The sequence below is a fragment of the Ursus arctos genome, unplaced genomic scaffold (genome assembly GCF_023065955.2).
Source record: "Ursus arctos isolate Adak ecotype North America unplaced genomic scaffold, UrsArc2.0 scaffold_7, whole genome shotgun sequence".
NCBI classification, from domain to species: Eukaryota; Metazoa; Chordata; class Mammalia; order Carnivora; family Ursidae; genus Ursus; species Ursus arctos.
The window spans coordinates 33,500,219-33,517,918 of NW_026623089.1; the positions used below are offsets into that span (position 1 = coordinate 33,500,219).

The following is a 17,700-nucleotide window of genomic DNA, read 5'->3' on the forward strand; positions in this document are numbered from 1 at the left end:
GTGGAGATTGGACCCACTTACACCAACTCCCCCCCCCCACCCAAGGCAGGTGCATCTGTACAAGGGCAAATAGGCCTGAGGAGTGTAGCAGGCCCTTCCCCCAGAAGACCAGCACAAACCCCTTGAATGTACCAAGTCTACTGATCATAAAGTGCTGCAGAGCTTCAGCTCTAGGGGAAATAGGATCCCTTTTGACAAGCAGACCAAAACATACCTAGGATCTAGTTTTTTGTTTGCTGTTTTGTTTTTGGTTTTTTTCTGGACAAATAAAAAAACACAATAGTCCACAATTTTGGGGATGCAGCAAATGCAGTCCTAAGAGGGAAGTATATTGCAATACAGGCCTTCCTCAAGAAGCAAGAAAAGTCTCAAATATACAAGCTAACCTTATACCTAAAGGAGCTAGAAGAGGAGCAGCAAATAAAGCCTGAAGCCAACAGAAGGGAAATAAGAAAGATTAGAGGAGAAATAAATGATATACAAACAAACAAACCAGAATGGGTCAACAAAACTAAGAGCTGGTTCTTTGAAAGAATTAATAAAATTGATAAACCCTTAGCCAGACTTATCAAAAAGAAAAGAGAAAGGACCCAAATAAATAAAACCATGAATGAAGGAGGAGAGATCACAACGAACACCACAAAAATACAAATAATCATAAGAGAATATTATGAAAAATTATATGCCAACAAACCGGACAATGTGGAGGAAATGGATAAATTCCTAGAAACATACAAACTACCAAAACTGAAACGGGAAGAAAATAGACAATCTGAACAGACCTATAATCAGCAAAGAAATTAAATTAGTAATCAAAAATCTCCCAATAAACGAAAGTTCAGGGCCAGATGGCTTTTTCTAAGGGAATTCTACCAGACATTTAAAGAAGAGTTAATACCTATTCTCAAACTGTTCCAAAAAGAAATGGAAGGAGAACTTCCACACTCCTACAAAGCTCGCATTACCTTGATCCCTGCCATTATCTCTGATGAACATGGATGCAAAAATTCTCAAGATACTAGCAAATTTAATCCAACAGTACATTAAAAGAATCATTCACTGTGATCAAGTGGGATTTATTCCTTGGCTGCAGGGATGGTTCAGTATTCACAATCAATGTGATACACACATCTATAAAAGAAAGGATAAGAACCATATGATCCTCTCAATAGATGCAGAGAAAACATTTGACAAAATACAGTATCCATTCTTGATAAAAACCCTCAACAAAGTAGGTATAGATGGAACATACCTCAACATCATAAAAACCATATACGAAAGACCCACAGCTGACATCATTGGGGATACCCACAGCTATCCTCCATGGGGGAAGAACTGAGAGCTTTTCCTCTAAGGTCAGAAACGAGACTATTTAACGTAGTACTGGAAGTCTTAGCCTCAGCAATCAAGACAACAAAAATAAATAAAAGGCATCCAAATTGGCAAGGAAGAAGTCAAACTTTCACTATTTGCAGACAACATGATACTCTATGTAGAAAACCCAAGAGACTCCACCAAAAAATCGCTTGAACTAATACATGAATTCAGCAAAGTCACAGGATATAAGATCAGTGTACAGAAATCTATTGCATTTCTATACACCAGTAATGAGGCAGCAGGAAAAGAAATCAAGGAATCGATCCCATTTACAATTGCATCAAAAACCCTAAAATACCTAGGAATAAACCTAACCAAAGCGGTAAAAGGTCTGTACTCTGAAAATTATAGAACACTTATAAAAGCAAGTGAAGAGGGCACAAAGAAATGGGAAAACATTCTGTGCTCATGGATTGGAAGAATAGACATTGTTAAAATGTCTGTACTACCCAAAGCAATCTACACATTTAATATTAATCCATATCAAAACACCACCAGCACTTTTCACAGAGCTAGAACAAGCAATCCTAAAATTTGTATGGAACCACAAAAGATCCTGAATAGCCAAAGCAACCCTGAAAAAGAAAAGCAAAGCTGGAGGCATCACAATTCTGGACATCAAGCTGTATTACAAAGCTATAATCAAGACAGTATGGCACGAGCACAAAAACAGACACATAGGTTAATGGAATAGAGTAGAAAACCCAGAAATGAACCTACAACTATATGGTCAAATAATCTTTAACAAAGCAGGAAAGACTATCCAATGGAAAAAGACAGTCTCTTTAGCAAATGGTATTGGGAAAACTAGACAGCCACATGCAAAAGAATGAAACTGGACTGCTTTCTTATACCTTACATAAAAATAAACTCAAAATGGATGGAAGACCTAAATGTGAGACAGGAAGCCATCAAAATCCTAGTGGAGAACACAGGCAGCAACCTCTTTGACCTTGGCCGCAGCAACTTCTTGTAGACACGTTGCCGGAGGAAAGGGAAACAAAACCAAAAATGAACTATTAGGACTTCATAGGATAAAAAGCTTCTGCGACAGTGAAGGAAACAGTCAACAAAACTAAACGGCAGCCTACAGAATGGGAGAAGATATTTGCAAATGATATATCTGATGAAAGGTTAGTATCCAAAATCTTTAAAGAACTTATCAAACTCAACACCTAAAAAACAAATAATCGAGCTAAGAAATGGGCAGAAGACATGAATTGACATTTTTCTAAAGAAGACATACAGATGGCTAACAAACACATGAAAAGATGCTCAACATCCCTCATCATTAGGGAAATACGGATCAAAACCACAATAACACCTCACACCTGTTGGAATGGCTAAGCACACAAGAAACAACAGGTGTTGGCAAGGATGTGGAGAAAGGGGAACCCTCTTGCACTGTTGGTAGGAATGCAAACTGGTGCTCTGGAAAACAGTATGGGGGTTCCTACTCTACCATCCAGCAATTGCACTACTAGGTATTTACCCAAAGGTTACCAAAAATACAGGTTCGAAGTGATACATGCCCGCCGATGTTTATAGTAGCATTATCAACAATAGCCAAACTGTGGAGAGAGCCCAAATGTCCATTGACTGATGAATGGATAAAGAAGATGTAGCATATATGTACAATGAAATATTACTCAGCCATCAAAAAGAATGAAATCTTGTCATTTGCAACTCCGTGGATGGAGATAGAAGGTATTCTGCTAAGTGAAATAAGTTAGAGAAGAATACCATACGATTTCACTCATATGTGGAATTTAAGAAATAAAACAGATGAACATACGGGGGGAGGAGGGAGTAAAAATTAAAAAGAGAAAAAAACCGTAAGAGACTCTTAAAGATAGAGAACAAACTGAGGGTTGATGGAGGGAAGCAGGAGGGGGATGGGCTAGATGGGTGATGGATATTAAGGAGGTCACTCGTTATGATGAGCACTGAGTGTTGTATGTAAGTGATGAGTCTCTGAATTCTGCTCCTGAAACTAATACTGCACTGTATGTTAACTAAGTAGAATTTAAATTAAAAGTTTGAGAAGAAAAAAATGACATTTTAATGAGTTATAGGTTAGGTTATTCAAAGAGAAAGCTTGTTTACCTCTCCTATTATTTGTTGTTTAAATAGGTCTTCTCAAAGTAAACTAAGGAGAACATTTATATCTCTTGTCAGTTTCAAGAGTTTTTAATACAGTGTGAGTGAAGTAGAGAGTTAAAGTAGTGGCTTATTTGTTCATCTCTGGCTGTGTTATCTATTACAACATAACAAATTCCTCCAAAATTTAGGAACTTAAAACATTTATCTCCATGCAGTTTCTGAGGGTCAGGAATCTGAAAGTGGCTTAGTTGGATAATTCTGGTTCAGGGTCTCTTATTAGGTTATAGTCAAACTGTTGGCTGGGGCTTTAGCCTCTGAAATTTAGTTGTGTTGTTGTTGGCAGGCCTTAGTTCTTCACCACATGGGCCTCTCAGTAGAGTTGTTTGACTTGGAAGCTGGCTTTCTCCAAAGTGAGTGATTCAAGAGAGAAAGTGGGTGATCAAGATGGAAGCCACAATGTCCTTTAGAATCTAATTTCAGAGGTACCATGCCATCACTTCTGTCATAGTCTGTTGCTCACATAGACCAATCCTGGTTCACTGTGGGAGAGATGACTGTCCCGGGATGTGAATGCCAACAGTCAGGGACTGCTGTAGCCCACCTTGGAGGCTGGCTGCCACATCCTGCTAAGGACTCCTGTGTCTGTCTGCAAGTGTTCAGAAAGACTGGGATAGGACAGTTGGTATTGGCTTCTCCAGTTTATCTCTTCCTCTGCTGGGTCCCCATCTCCCTCACCCAGGGGAGACAGAAGGGTGATTTGATTTCTCTCCGCTACCAGAGTTGGCAGTTTTCTCTCTTCACCTTCCCACCTGGTGACCCTCTGAGTATGCTTCAAGGCCATGAAGCTCTCAACATTGCCTCTGTCCTACTCCTGTTGAGGAGTGTTTTGATTGAGCTTTTTGCCAAATGTGCCCATGTTTTATTAACCAAATTGTTTCTCCATCACAGGATACAGCAATGAGCAAACTCTGGTTCAAACAAGATGATAAGTTTTTCTTGCCAAAGGCTTGTCTCAACTTTGAATTTTTCAGGTATGTAAAATGAATCTAGCCAAAAAGTTTCTTACAAAAATCAACAATCCCATTCCTAAAAGTTTTCTTTGCTTCCGGGAGGACCCATTTGTAGAAATGAAAGGAACTAGAGTTATGTTGCCCAGACCAGGGAGGGCTGCTGCTGGTAAGGGTTATTGTAAGAGTCAAGGTTGTCAGTTCTTCCTTTGCACTGATGAGCACACCCTTTAACTGATATGATTTATGTTAGCAATTAGGAGGACCTTCCTAGCCTTCAGGGCTTTGGAGTCTGGGGAGGCTGTAGGCTCACCCAGAAATTTCATACAGGAAAGACTGAATAATTTGAGGGTGTTTTCTCTTGTAGTTTCGGTTTTGTATTCCTGAAACTTGCCCAGAGGAGGAAGTAATAGTTACTAAATGGTGTTGAGTCTTTTCCAGCCTTTAAACATCTGAAGCCCTTAGATATTGTTTTCTCTGTTCTTGGCATGGTCACTTAAAATGATTTAATTAAAACGGAAGAACATGTTTAGTAACATTTATGAATACTACTGTTGGAATGATTTCTCAATATAAATCTACAGTTCATCTCTGTCTCCTTTTATTTATTTGTATAGTGAAGTATATCATCCAGTTCAAATTTTGCTTTGTGAGTTTATACTTCATAATTTTTTTTAAAAGATTTTATTTATTTATTTTAAAGAGAGAGACAGCCAGCGAGAGAGGGAACACAAGCAGGGGGAGTGGGAGAGGAAGAAGCAGGCTCCTAGCAGAGGAGCCTGATGTGGGGCTCGATCCCAGAACGCCGGGATCACGCCCTGAGCCTAAGGCAGACGCTTAACCGCTGTGCCACCCAGGCGCCCCTGAGCTTCATAATTTTTTATTTAACATTCAATGGTGTGTGTTTATGAAATAAACCTATCATCATGTAGTAATATTCACTAATTTTTATTTGATCGACTTGACATGAAATTAAAGCTAAATGCATTTTAAATGTTTTGGAATAGGGAAAAAGAAACTCTAAATAGAAAATTCGTATTTCACCAACATGTACAGCTGAGCTTGTAGGGGGATGTAAACATTGTATTTTATAGCACAAGATTCATGGACTTACCTGGAGCTTGCTGAGATTGTTTACTTTTCACACTAAACATGAACTGTCCAGCTATGGCTTATTGTTGGTAGAGAGCATTACAAAGCTGGTTTTATTTTTTGATATTCAGAGTGATATTTGTAGCATTCCAAGCAGCTTGTCACTACTTTCCCATTTGACTTCTATGATTATGAATTTCTTTACCTTTTGAAAGCCCATTTGATATTTTTGCATTCTCTACACTACCCTGTGCAATTCTTACTATTAAAAACGTCTGCTTCCCGAAAGTTCCTCTCTCCGTGTTCTGCTCTTCCTAGAGGTCACACTGTTAGGTTTCTTGTATATTCTTCAAGACATTTTCTGTATGTGTACACCTTTTAGTATTTTGAGAAATAGGATTATTTTATGCATACTTAGTTACAGTTTTAAAAACTCTGATCCGTATTTAAGCATATTGCACCTGAATACAAAATAATATTTTTTTAATTAATAAATGAACCAGAATTTAAGCATTGCGGTTGAATCATGTTCTGTCTTACAGCTCACCAGCACAGCTGCTGTGCATGCAGCATTTTAGGACACTTAATGGAATTGCATTCTAAGCTTGAGCCATATGGCTCTGAGCTCCCAGACTTCACTTTTTCTGGCTTTTCATTTCCACCTGAAATTGGCACATAGGTGCATATGGGGCTAAGCCCTTCCTAGATTCTCTTTTATTTGATAATTTTGCTTTTGTGAATTGTGCTGTGAGTTTCTGAGCAGTTGTTTGCCTAAAGAAGGAAGTGTGTCATGTATATAATACAGTACTTTAATTGTACTATATACAGTACTATAATTGTCATATATATAATACAGTACTTTAAAAAATTCAGTGACAGAGCATCCATTTAGATTTTCCAGATGGAGAATGTTTATGTAGTTATAGAATTTTCTCTTTGAATTCTCTTAATGGCTAAGCCTCTTCTATTTTTGCTTCATTATCAGCTTTGATAAAATTGTTACCTTTGCTGTCAGTACATTAGTTGTATTTACTGTGCTACAGATAGAGTGAAACTTTAATTTGCTGCCAAACAAGCCAAGTAGGCACCTGGCCTCAGGTCCTTTGCACTGGCTGTTTCCTCAACCTGCCCCACTCAGATGTCCCAGAGCTTGCTCCTTTGCTTCCTTCAGGTCTAGGCCCAGATGTCACCTTATGAGAGAGGCATTGATTAACTATCTTATGTAATTAGCAGTCGTCTCATCTTACTACCACCACCCTTCATTCCTATTCTTACCCTGCTTAATTTTTTTCATAGCACTATCCCCACTCGATTTATTAAAATTAATTCTCTCCTCCAACTATACTATTAAACTCTGTCAGGTCAGTGACTTTGCCTGATTTTATTCCCAGTACCTAGAGAAGAGCCCAGCACTAGGCTCTTCAGAGCCATACCTGCTTCCGTGTATTACAGTAGTAAGCGTGTGATACACATTTGTTGAGTGAATGACTCTTACTTGTTTGTCATAAAGGTAAGCAGTGTCATATAATCGAGTGAGCAGGTCACTAATTCCGCCACTACCAGCCCAGGTGACATGTGAAAAGCCGTGTTTCTTATTTGGGAGATGATTCAAGTTAGGTGATATCTGTGGCCTATTTAGCTCTTGTACTCTGATTGTTTCCTCATTTTGGTTGCTTTTCTTAAGTATTTTTTTAAATTTTAATATTTTTTCCTAGCTCTGTCTGCAGTCATATGGTGGGAATTATCAGTTATTTTACTGACAGTGCTGTAACTTCATTGGTTTAGCGGGAAGCTCAGAGATGAGCTCACATTTCACAGGTCTCCGTTTTTCTTGTTTAAGTTGAAAAATCACAGCACACAAACTTCTCAGTCTCATACTCATGTCCCCCCACGGTATGGCTTGCTTAGAGGGAGGACGACTTGCAAATGCCTGATGAGCTCTGTTGGCCATGCCTCCTTCTTCTTCTTTTTTTTTTTTTTAATTTATTTTTCATCTTAAGTAAGACCCAGTGTGGGACTGGAGCTCACGACCCCGAGATCAAGAGTCGTGTGCCCTTCTAACTGAGCCAGCCAGATGCCCCACTATGCCTCCTTCTTTTAGCCTAACACAGGCATGCCTTTTAGCCTGTTCCCACTCTGTACCTGCCCTGAATTTCTGACTTGCCCGTCTGGCCACACACCATCTGGGGCAAACAGTTGCTTCTCCCTCCTCACCACCACCAGCACACATGGCATATTTCAGGCTGCTTTTTCAGACATCTTGTATTTTTTTGCCTCCCGAGAAGAACAGACTCAAGAATTCAAACCATATCTTCAGGAAATGATATTAACCGATGTTCAGTTTCTTGATCCATCTCAAAAGGCCACATCACATTGGGAAGTAATAAATCAGCTATTTTACTGTCAACATTTTCTTCCAGCCCATTTGCTTATGTGGACCCCTTGCACTGTAACATGGCCTATTTGTACCTTGAGCTCCTCAAAGACTCACTCAACGAGTATGCATATGCAGCAGAGCTAGCAGGCTTGAGCTATGACCTCCAAAATACCATCTATGGGATGTATGTAAGTACCCACGTCTTAGAGCCTTCCACTCATCAACATTTTTTTTGTATTGATTTGATGGAAGCATTTTTGATTGAGGATATGAGTTTAATTTCTTTTTAAAAAAATATTTATGGCTAATCATATTTTCTCATCATTTAATTTTTCAGTTAGCTCTTATTCTAAGTATTCAGTGATTACATTCACATTATGCAAATTTTCCTTGATTTCTGTTTTTGTTTTTTTTTTAACATCTTTCATCAGATTGTCATATTTTTTCTCCTCAAACAAAATGGGACCCTGATTGAGGTTTAGATCTCACCCAGTCTCTATGTGAAATCTTGGTCTTTGACAACAGAATGATGTCTTCCTGCCATTGTAAAACATAAGGTTGGCCGATTCTGTTTCCCTAGAAATTCAGATCATGAGGCTGCATATCCATACTCTTCGGTCATGTTTCTTCATTACCATGCCACTGCTTGAGGTATCAAAGCATTTCTTTTGTTTTTCTTTTTGTTAGTCGCTACATTTATGCTGATCCTCTCCATTGCAACATGACATACCTGTTTATCAGGTTATTGAAGGATGATTTAAAAGAGTATACATATGCAGCACGCCTCTCAGGTTTGAGCTATGGCATTGCATCAGGAATGAATGCAATACTTGTAAGTAAAATGAAAACCAAAGAAAAGGCGCCACACCATTTAAGCATTCTGTTGAGCTTGGGAAAACTATTAACTTCTGCATTTTTAAACAAGAAGGTTGATGGTTTTTTCCTTGCACCTTTTTAATGATTGAAGAACTCAAATTAGTAGTAGTTCCACTAATGAATGATTCAGTAGAGTTTAGTGCAATTTGTGAACATGTTTGTGTGCTACATTTATTTGCATGTTCCTCTGCTTGAAATGTTTAACATATTAATTCTGAAGGCATGTTGTTCTTTCCATGCTTGAGTGTATTAACATCTGTAAGTGAAAAATATCTGTAGTTATTGTTGTGGTGCCTGAATTTCAGTCCTAATAAGTTTCCTTTATTTTTGCTGACAGCGGTAGAAAGCTCCTGTGGTCAAATACATTTGATGTTTTCATTTAATTTATTTTGTAGCATGCACCATTAAGTACTTTTAAGTGTGTTTTAAAATAAGCATTATTAAAAACATCCCAAGAAATAACTAGGTTTTTTCTCCTGAAATTATTTCTGATGTGTTTCCAAAACTTTAATCTCATTTACAAATTAACATCCTTTCTATGGCACACATTCATCTGCACTGTTCTTGAAAAAATAGCGTATGTTTTAGTAACAACTAAAATGAGAGCATGTGCTGTGTACTCGTACTCCTCTTTGTAAATTCTTATACAAAAGATTTTAGGGTTTTAAAGTTTTATTTTGTAGTGCTTTTTTTTTTTTTTTTTAACACAAGTAAAATTTCCAGTAGCTTTTATCTAATGTGTAAGTGTGTACATACCTAACCATTTTCGGAGTCTAGGGAAATTTGAAGCTCAGAGATCAAAATAATCTCCAAATAGAAAAGTCAGAATCTATTGTTGATTTTTTGCTATTGCGTTTTAGTAGCATATTACCATTAAAATAATTTTTAATTTATGACAAAATGAGCTTTCTGCTAGTTGTCATTCTGATTCCCGTGGTACATGATATGCTCTTCATGGCCTCACTCCTGAGGTTCTTGTCTATCATTTTGTATTAGGTAGAGGCTTTTAGAGGTATTCCAGTTGCAATGTGTCCTCTATTGCTGAGGGTGCCACCGTGTGGAAATATAATAATAGGCATCCCCTACTTTTCCAGGGTTAGCTTTTGGAGACTATTAAATTGTCCCAAGGCAAAAGTCCTGATAGTACAGACAGTGTGTCTTCGCAGCACATCTGTTTTGCCATTGGCTTTTGATACATCGGGAGAACTCATCAAACAAGCAAGTGGTGAGATGTATGGATCCTTTTTGGGCAACACTGAATGACAAAAATGGCAAAGTGCCACAGAAGTATATACACCCACACACAAAACTGGGGCCGCCTAATTTCACCAAAGATGATTTAAAAAAAATACTTAAATATAAACAGTTTTGAGATATACGTAACAGTTGGCTAGATGATACTACTGGTGATTTTTATCTTCTTACCACGTTTATAAAAGCTTTAAGCCTGCCATTCCTTACAAGTTATTTTTGAAGATTAAACCTAGAACACATTCTGCAGTTAATTTTGATTTAATGAGAAATTTTGATATGTGGTGTGTTCTGCTGTAGTTTGGCGTCAGGTGAGTTTTCCTATTGTCGACTTTATTTAGGAATAGCAAAATTAGGCTTTTGGGTTATTAGTAAATAAAGATGGTTAATGTTCTCTTCCTAAATTATATTTATGAGAAGATAAAATAATTGAATTCTCCTTCACTTTTATTTTAATATACCTGGCTTTGGGATTTTCTTAGTGTTTAAAAATCAAGCTTAAGGTGTTTATTTGGAAGTTTTTTCGTGATATTTTTAGACTTCTAATACCCTGAACTCTTTTTTGTAGCTTTCGGTGAAAGGTTACAATGACAAGCAGCCGATTTTGCTAAAGAAGATTATTGAGAAAATGGCTACCTTTGAGATTGATGAAAAAAGATTTGAAATTATCAAAGAGGCAGTAAGTTTCTGAACTCATTTTTGTGATCTTGTTGTTGTTCATAAGGTGGTAATTTTGTCTTATTGTGAACATTTCTAAGAGGACAGGAGGAGAAGCACTACTAACGCTATGGCAGTGCTCTCACTCTGTCTTTGCTAAGTCCTGTGCTCTACCCAGAAAATGACCCTGGGTGACTCAGGGACACCTGACCCTCAAGAGCTGGGAAGGTTGCAGCACTGACTTTCAGAGAGAAGCCTGAGGTGGATCTAGTAGCTGTGAGGGAAAGTTTCATCCACCCTCCACTTCAGAAGGACACATGATTCTGCAGACTGAGGTCTTCCTGCCATGAGAACCTTGTCACATTAGGGCAGACTATTTAGGCTTGATGTGTCTTCCACTGAAACTCAACTCACAGTTGGCCTGATAATGGAAATACGGGATGGACAGCTATTTTAAAAGCCAAACTGTGACCTTAATTGTACACCAGAAGAAAAATTACCATTTTCAAATGTAGTTTTCAGATAAAGATCCAGTATCTTGTGTATAAGTGGACATGCTGCTTGCTCATAGAGACTTTTGGAATGGCCTTGTGGTACAGAATCAAAGGATACCAAGAGATGCAGGCCCTGAAAACTGGGGACTTATGAGGGTAAAAGAAGTCCCATAGTGAGGACACTTAGACCACATGTCAGGTGCTGGGGATAAAGCAGCAGCCCAGACAAAAAAAAAAAAAAAAACATACCCTTTAATTTAAGGATCAGAGAGTATTCAAGTAAGCCCCATTCTAAATTACCTCACTTCCAAAAGTAGAAGGAAGCAAATATTCCTGCATCCCAGTAACACAGGATTTATGCAGAATGAAGTTTGATTATAGTTGATCTTTTTAAATGAATTTGAGGACTTATAAAATTAACGAACCCATGTCTCCCTTCACTAGTATATGCGCTCTCTTAACAATTTCCGAGCCGAGCAGCCTCACCAGCACGCCATGTACTACCTCCGCCTGCTGATGACGGAAGTGGCCTGGACGAAGGATGAATTAAAGGAAGCCCTGGATGGTGAGACTTTCTCTACTTATAACCTTCTTCATTTTTTTCTAAAATCATTTTGATTTATCCTGATATCTAGTGTTTATGCTTTCTAATAACTTAGAGTTTTTTATAAAAAACTGTGGTGGCCTTCAAAGTGGCTTTCATATTCAGGCAGTGTAGCCACATTTGCTGCTTTCAGCCTGGACCCGTAGCAGTTAGTTATTGCTGTTGATAGATTTCTGCAGGTGACTAAAGGTTTGACCAAAACACTTACCTTGTTGATGTTGAAGTTTTCAGAAGAGGATAAAGGTACTGAGCTTGAAAGTCTTACCATGTAGGAAGTGCGCTCAGGCATCTTTAGATCTGTTCAGTTAAAAACTGGAAAATGTGTAAAGCCTAAAGAGTCGTTTTGTTGCTTTTTTTCTAAAATCTTAAATCTAGTTTTCAGAGGTTTTGCTTGAAAGCCCTAAATTCCTTGAGGACAGTGATTATGCCTTCTTTTTATGCTTTTTATTTGGTATCCAGTATAAAGTATGTCCTCAGTTTGCATCTAATGAATGCCTAGTGAATGGAATGAAATTACTTAGGATTATTTTATTGGAAAGAATGTAGACTGATAGTACCCTTTATTGTTTTATCTGTCTTGCTTCTCAGTATTACTTTACTAATTAATCTTTTCCCCCACATGCTCAGCAGTAAAAGAATACTGTTGAATTTTTAATGACCTTTTATGATAAGTCCTTACTTATACTTATTATGTAAGTATAATGCTTTTGATGTCTTCAGTGACAAATCAAGAGCAGAGTACTGACAACATTTTATTGGTTGCCTCAGACATTGGATAGGCGTATAGATTTTAAAATTCATTGACTAGAACTAATGCATTTTTAATTTGGCATTTTAATATACTTTGCAAAATGTTTGAGTCATGTCTAGTTTAGAGTGAGAATTTTACCTTTTTTTAAAAAACACATAATTGATTTAAAAACTGTTTTAAAACTTGAACTTGTACTCAGCATAATCAAAAAGCAAAAGTTTTGGATTTTTCCCCCCCTTTGTTAGATTCTGGGTCAGACGGTATATAAATTTTAAGCAGAATAAGCTCTAAAGTATATCATAGGCATATGAAACCTAAAATGTGTTTTTTATAGAGAAAGCACTTTTTAGGTTGACATTCTCTGCTCAAATAAATAATCCTTTTGTTGTGACAAAATGTCACAGGAATGTTGACGTGGCTTAACGTGGAGACATTTCAATGTGAGAGGCTGGCTGCCTCAGGACTGTAAGTCAGTCAGCTGTCCAGGTGCCGGGTAGCAGGAACCTCAGAGTTCAGTTTGGTCCAACAGCATTTACCGACTGCTGTGCAGCAGGCCCTAGACTTCAGGTGCTTGAGATAAAAAATGATCAGTTATAGATGGGGTTTCTTGGATCAAGGAGTTCCAATCTAGCGGCCAAGCCTGAATGTAAACAGATTATTGCAGTATAGGCAAAAAGAGTAGGTGTTGTGGTAGAGATCTGCAGAGAGTGCTCACGGGGTCTGGAGAACAAGGGTGCACTTCAAGATTAGTCAGACCAGGGGTCAAATGCCAGCTCTACAACTTCCTAGCTTGATGCCTTTGGAAAGAAACTTAAATTTTCTTCACTTTGGTTCTCTCACCTTTAAAATGGGGATAGTAGTGCATAGTTTGAGGCTTATAAGATAACATATATAAAACAGCAGACCCATAGTAGGCACTGGTTAATTCCCTTCCCATGTCTCTTTGAATTCAGTCACTGTTTTTGGCATCCACTGCAGCAGTTACTAGTATGATGTCCTAATGGAGAAGGGACAACTCTTTCTTATTGAAGAATCAAATCAATACATGGAAAAGGAATGAGGGGAACAGAAAATCACTATTATGATGCCATAATAGTAATTGATACAGGCAATGTACACCATTGGATGCTAAAATTAATGAGTAAGGGAAAACAGGATATTTGTATAGTCTCAAAGTGTATTTCCCCCCATATAAATATTTACTAATCACAGTGGGAAAAGTCAGCATCGATGGGCAGGTGGCTTTACCTGTGTACTTGTAGGAACATACATGAGTTACTCTGTTATAACTGAAAGATGAAAACAGTGCACTCACAGTAAAGACAGGATACACCACCGTAACCACGTGGTGAGTGTTAACATCATCAGGACAACAACATATCAACATCATGTTCCCCTGATATGTGTTGATAAGGGCACATTACCTCTGTGGTATTCTTCCTAGTAGTTGAGTAGTTAAGCTCAGTTTAATCATGGGAAAACACTGGACAGACTTAAAGGGCATTCTATAAAGAAACTGAACAGTACTCTTCAAAAATCTTAGGGTCATAAAAGACAAGGAAAGACGGAAACTGTCATAGATTAGAGGAAACCTACAGCACTAGCACATAACTGTGTTAGTGATTAATATTGTAATATTGTTAATTTCTTAGTTTTGACCATTGTACTGTGTGAAAAGATCTTAATATTCAGGGAAACTGGGTAAAGGGTATACAGAACTCTGTACTGTTTTTGTAACTCTTCTGTAAGTCTTCAAGTAGCTCAGGGTGGTTTCTTTTGAAACCTCATAGACAGAACTCACTATTTTTTACACCTTTACAGATGTCACCCTTCCTCGCCTTAAGGCCTTCATACCTCAGCTCCTGTCACGGCTGCACATCGAAGCCCTTCTCCATGGAAACATAACAAAGCAGGTGGGTGGTTGAGGTTCGAGCAGACTTTTATGGACCAGTGTAGAGATTTTCTTTACTCTGGCCTAAGACTATTCACCACAGTGTGATTATAAGCACGTTAGTGTTGACTTCTCTGCTCTATGGAGGAAGGTAGGACAGCATATCGGGGAGTAGAATCATGGTGGTTAACTTTGGACCTACTTTTGTGGCTGCTTCCTCTGCTCTTGCCTGTCTTGTGCAGTCACAGGAGGAAATGGGAGTAATTACCCCTACTCTGTGTAGGACAGTAGGACTGTGTAGTGGATAAGAGCACATGGTGTGGAATCAAACTGCATTTAAATCCTGACTCTGCCACATACTAGATATTTATTCTACCGAAATGTGTTAACCTTTCAGTACTCAGTTTTTTCCATCTGCAAATTAGAGTTTAAAGATTAAATTAAATGGTACATGCTAAATGTTTAGCACATGGAAAGGTTTCTGGAATTCCCATTCTGGAATTCTGGCAGCCTCTCTCAAGACTCCGTGCTTTCAGGACGCCTAGGTGGCTCAGTTGGTTAAGTGTCTGCCTTTGGCTCAGGTCATGATCCCAGGGTCCTGGGATAGAGCCCTGCCTCAGCTCCCTGCTCAGTGGGGAGCCTGCTTCTCCCTCTGCCTGCTGCTCCTCGTTGTGTGCTCTCTTTCTCTCTCTCTCTCTCTCTCACAAATAAATAAATAGAATCTTTAAAACAAAAGACCCCACACTTTCCCTACTACTCTGCTGTATTGCCTCCAAAACAGTATGCCGAAGGGCAGATGCTAATAAGTGGCAGAGACAGGAATTTTTACTAAGGTCAGATTTATTTATTAAAGATTTTATTTATTTATTTGAGAGAGAGAGAGTGCACGAGAGTGGGGGGAGGGGCACAGGGAAAGGGAGAGAGAGAATCTCAGGCAGACACCCCGCTGAGCACGCAGCCCAGTGTGGGTCTCGATCTCCCAACCCTGAGATCATGATCTGAGCTGAAACCAAGAGTCAGATGCTCAACTGACTGAGCCACCTAGACACCCCAGTTTTATTTTTTAAAAAGCCATATGCTCACTCACTTCCTTTGCTTTGCTATAACCCCAAGTGTTTGTGGTCAGGGTCATTCACTTGGGACCAACTTTCCATCACCAGTACCTCTCCAGCTTAGGTGGTACCTTTTCCCGCAGCATTGAGATCGCTGTTGATGCTGGTCTGGGTCTGTTTTTCTTCACCTCTACCAATTGCCAATTGACATTCAACTTTTATCCATTTGAATAGGATCAAATATATTTAATGTTTAAAAATCCATTTTTATGATAAACTAGTTTTTTTCGTAAGTGTGTTGTTTTCATATTGCATGGGCCGCCACCCAGTGTACTATTTTTATTCTCACAGACAAGACAACATTTGTGGTTTTATAATGTGCCGTGCCCTTTTTCCACAGGCTGCGCTAGGAATTATGCAGATGGTTGAAGACACCCTCATTGAACATGCTCATACAAAACCTCTTCTTCCAAGTCAGCTGGTTCGGTATAGAGAAGTTCAGCTCCCTGACAGTAAGTTGGAATGTCTTAACTTTGGGAACGGACTACTTTGGCATAATGTTGTGGGTGATTACAGGTGGGTTGGAGTCACTTGGGTGATAATGTATAGTTTTATGGTAAAGATCTCCTGGGATCCTCTACTATTTATAGAAGTATGGTTAAAGAGAAGTAATTCTGCGAGAAAATTCTCTGTAGGAAGGCCAAAGAGGTGAAATTGGAGATAGGCAATTATTTTGAAGAGAATGACATTGGAATTGACTGGTAGTTGAATGTAGAAAAGTTAGGAAGTAAAAAAGGTACAAAGCTAAGGAAATGTTGACTGTGAAGCATGAAATAAAATCTATTTATGAAAAATGGAAACTAGAATCATAATACTGAATTGGAAGCCCATAGGAGTCTTTGGCAGAAGTAGTTTTAGGAAACTCACAGGTGCAAACAAAAGCATGTATCCATTACATGCATATTTCATAAGGAATTAGCATAAAAGAATGGGTAATAATTAATACACTGGAGTTTGCAGTGTTGGATTACTTTTGTATTGACAATGGTTTCTTTTCATAGAAAAACTCATTAAGCATCATTTTTAGTTATTGTTCAAAATTATATAATAGGTAGTAAATTAGACTGAGGATGAGAAGCATTGGTTTTTTTGTGTTCTTTTGTTTTTAGCTAAATGTGATTGTTGGCTGTTTCCAGGCATGCGTGGTCTGTGCTCCACGCTCCCCCTACACACACACACACACACACACACACACACACACACACACAAACACAATTTCTTCTGCCTGAAATAGTGCTCCCTTTTCTTCTCTCTTCCTTATAGACATCTATACCCTATTCTTCCACACCCCATCTTACAAGCCACCTGTTCCACTAAACTTTTCCTAAAACTCCCAGCTGGAAGTAGTCCTTCTCTTTGGACCTCCCAGCACAGGTTTTTCTGAAGCTCTCCTGGTTGAAGCCACTGAGCACTTCTTCTCTTGTGTTGGGATTGAAGTGCATCTCCATTTCTATTGTTAGACTATACATTTCCTAAGGTTGGGGGCTGTTTCTGGGTCCTTTGAGAAGCTGCTAAAGCTACTCCAACATGGTGTTACCTCAGGTTTGTTCCTTTCTCACCGCTGCAGGGCAGAGAAGATTCAGGATGTGCCAGTCAGAAACCATAGCACTTGGGCGTCGGGGAAAGGGAGGCCAGTCCAGAAACAGATTTTCAAAGTGAAATCAGTCTTTCACACCTTTTTTTATCCCACTTCTTGCTTTCTCTCTGCTCTCCTAGGGCCTTATCTCTTTTGCTTTCCAAGTGCACTTGCAAGTTGTTCCATGCTCAGAAATAGCTCAGTTCACATTCCATTCTCCAAATGCTGGGTGTTAGGAAATCATTCTAATTTAGCCAATTGACCAGGTGTGACTGTCTTACACAGTTCTTCAGTTAATTCTCCAGAAGACAATATTTGTAATTTAAAAAGAAAATTGTCAGGCATTGTGAAGGAGGAGACATTTGGGGGTATATGTGAAAAGGCTAGAAGTTGGGAGGGGGGCGGTCACAGTAGCCTTACACACCATGTTCCCCTTCCTCTTGTGGTAAGAGGAAACTTTGTGCCGCCAGGATACGATCAGAAAGTGTGACTGTTGGTCAAACTTGGATCTGGTCAGAAAAATGAAATAGGT

General features: G+C 38.7%; 1 protein-coding gene across 6 annotated transcripts in view; it reads left to right on the forward strand.

The window, feature by feature from the left end:
• The window catches only part of IDE (insulin degrading enzyme), a 107,932-nt gene that overhangs the window by 73,078 nt on the left and 17,154 nt on the right, over window positions 1-17,700 (forward strand). For 5 of the 6 annotated variants that reach the window (XM_026481655.4, XM_057308263.1, XM_057308261.1 and 2 more), the window contains 6 exons: window positions 4,429-4,511; window positions 8,000-8,144; window positions 10,652-10,762; window positions 11,679-11,799; window positions 14,411-14,502; window positions 15,933-16,044. In XM_026481655.4, the coding sequence (XP_026337440.1) occupies window positions 4,429-4,511; window positions 8,000-8,144; window positions 10,652-10,762; window positions 11,679-11,799; window positions 14,411-14,502; window positions 15,933-16,044 (664 nt within the window). Of the gene's footprint in view, window positions 1-4,428; window positions 4,512-7,999; window positions 8,145-8,643; window positions 8,789-10,651; window positions 10,763-11,678; window positions 11,800-14,410; window positions 14,503-15,932; window positions 16,045-17,700 lie in introns of all 6 variants that reach the window. The other variant, XM_026481656.4, reaches the window with a different exon arrangement.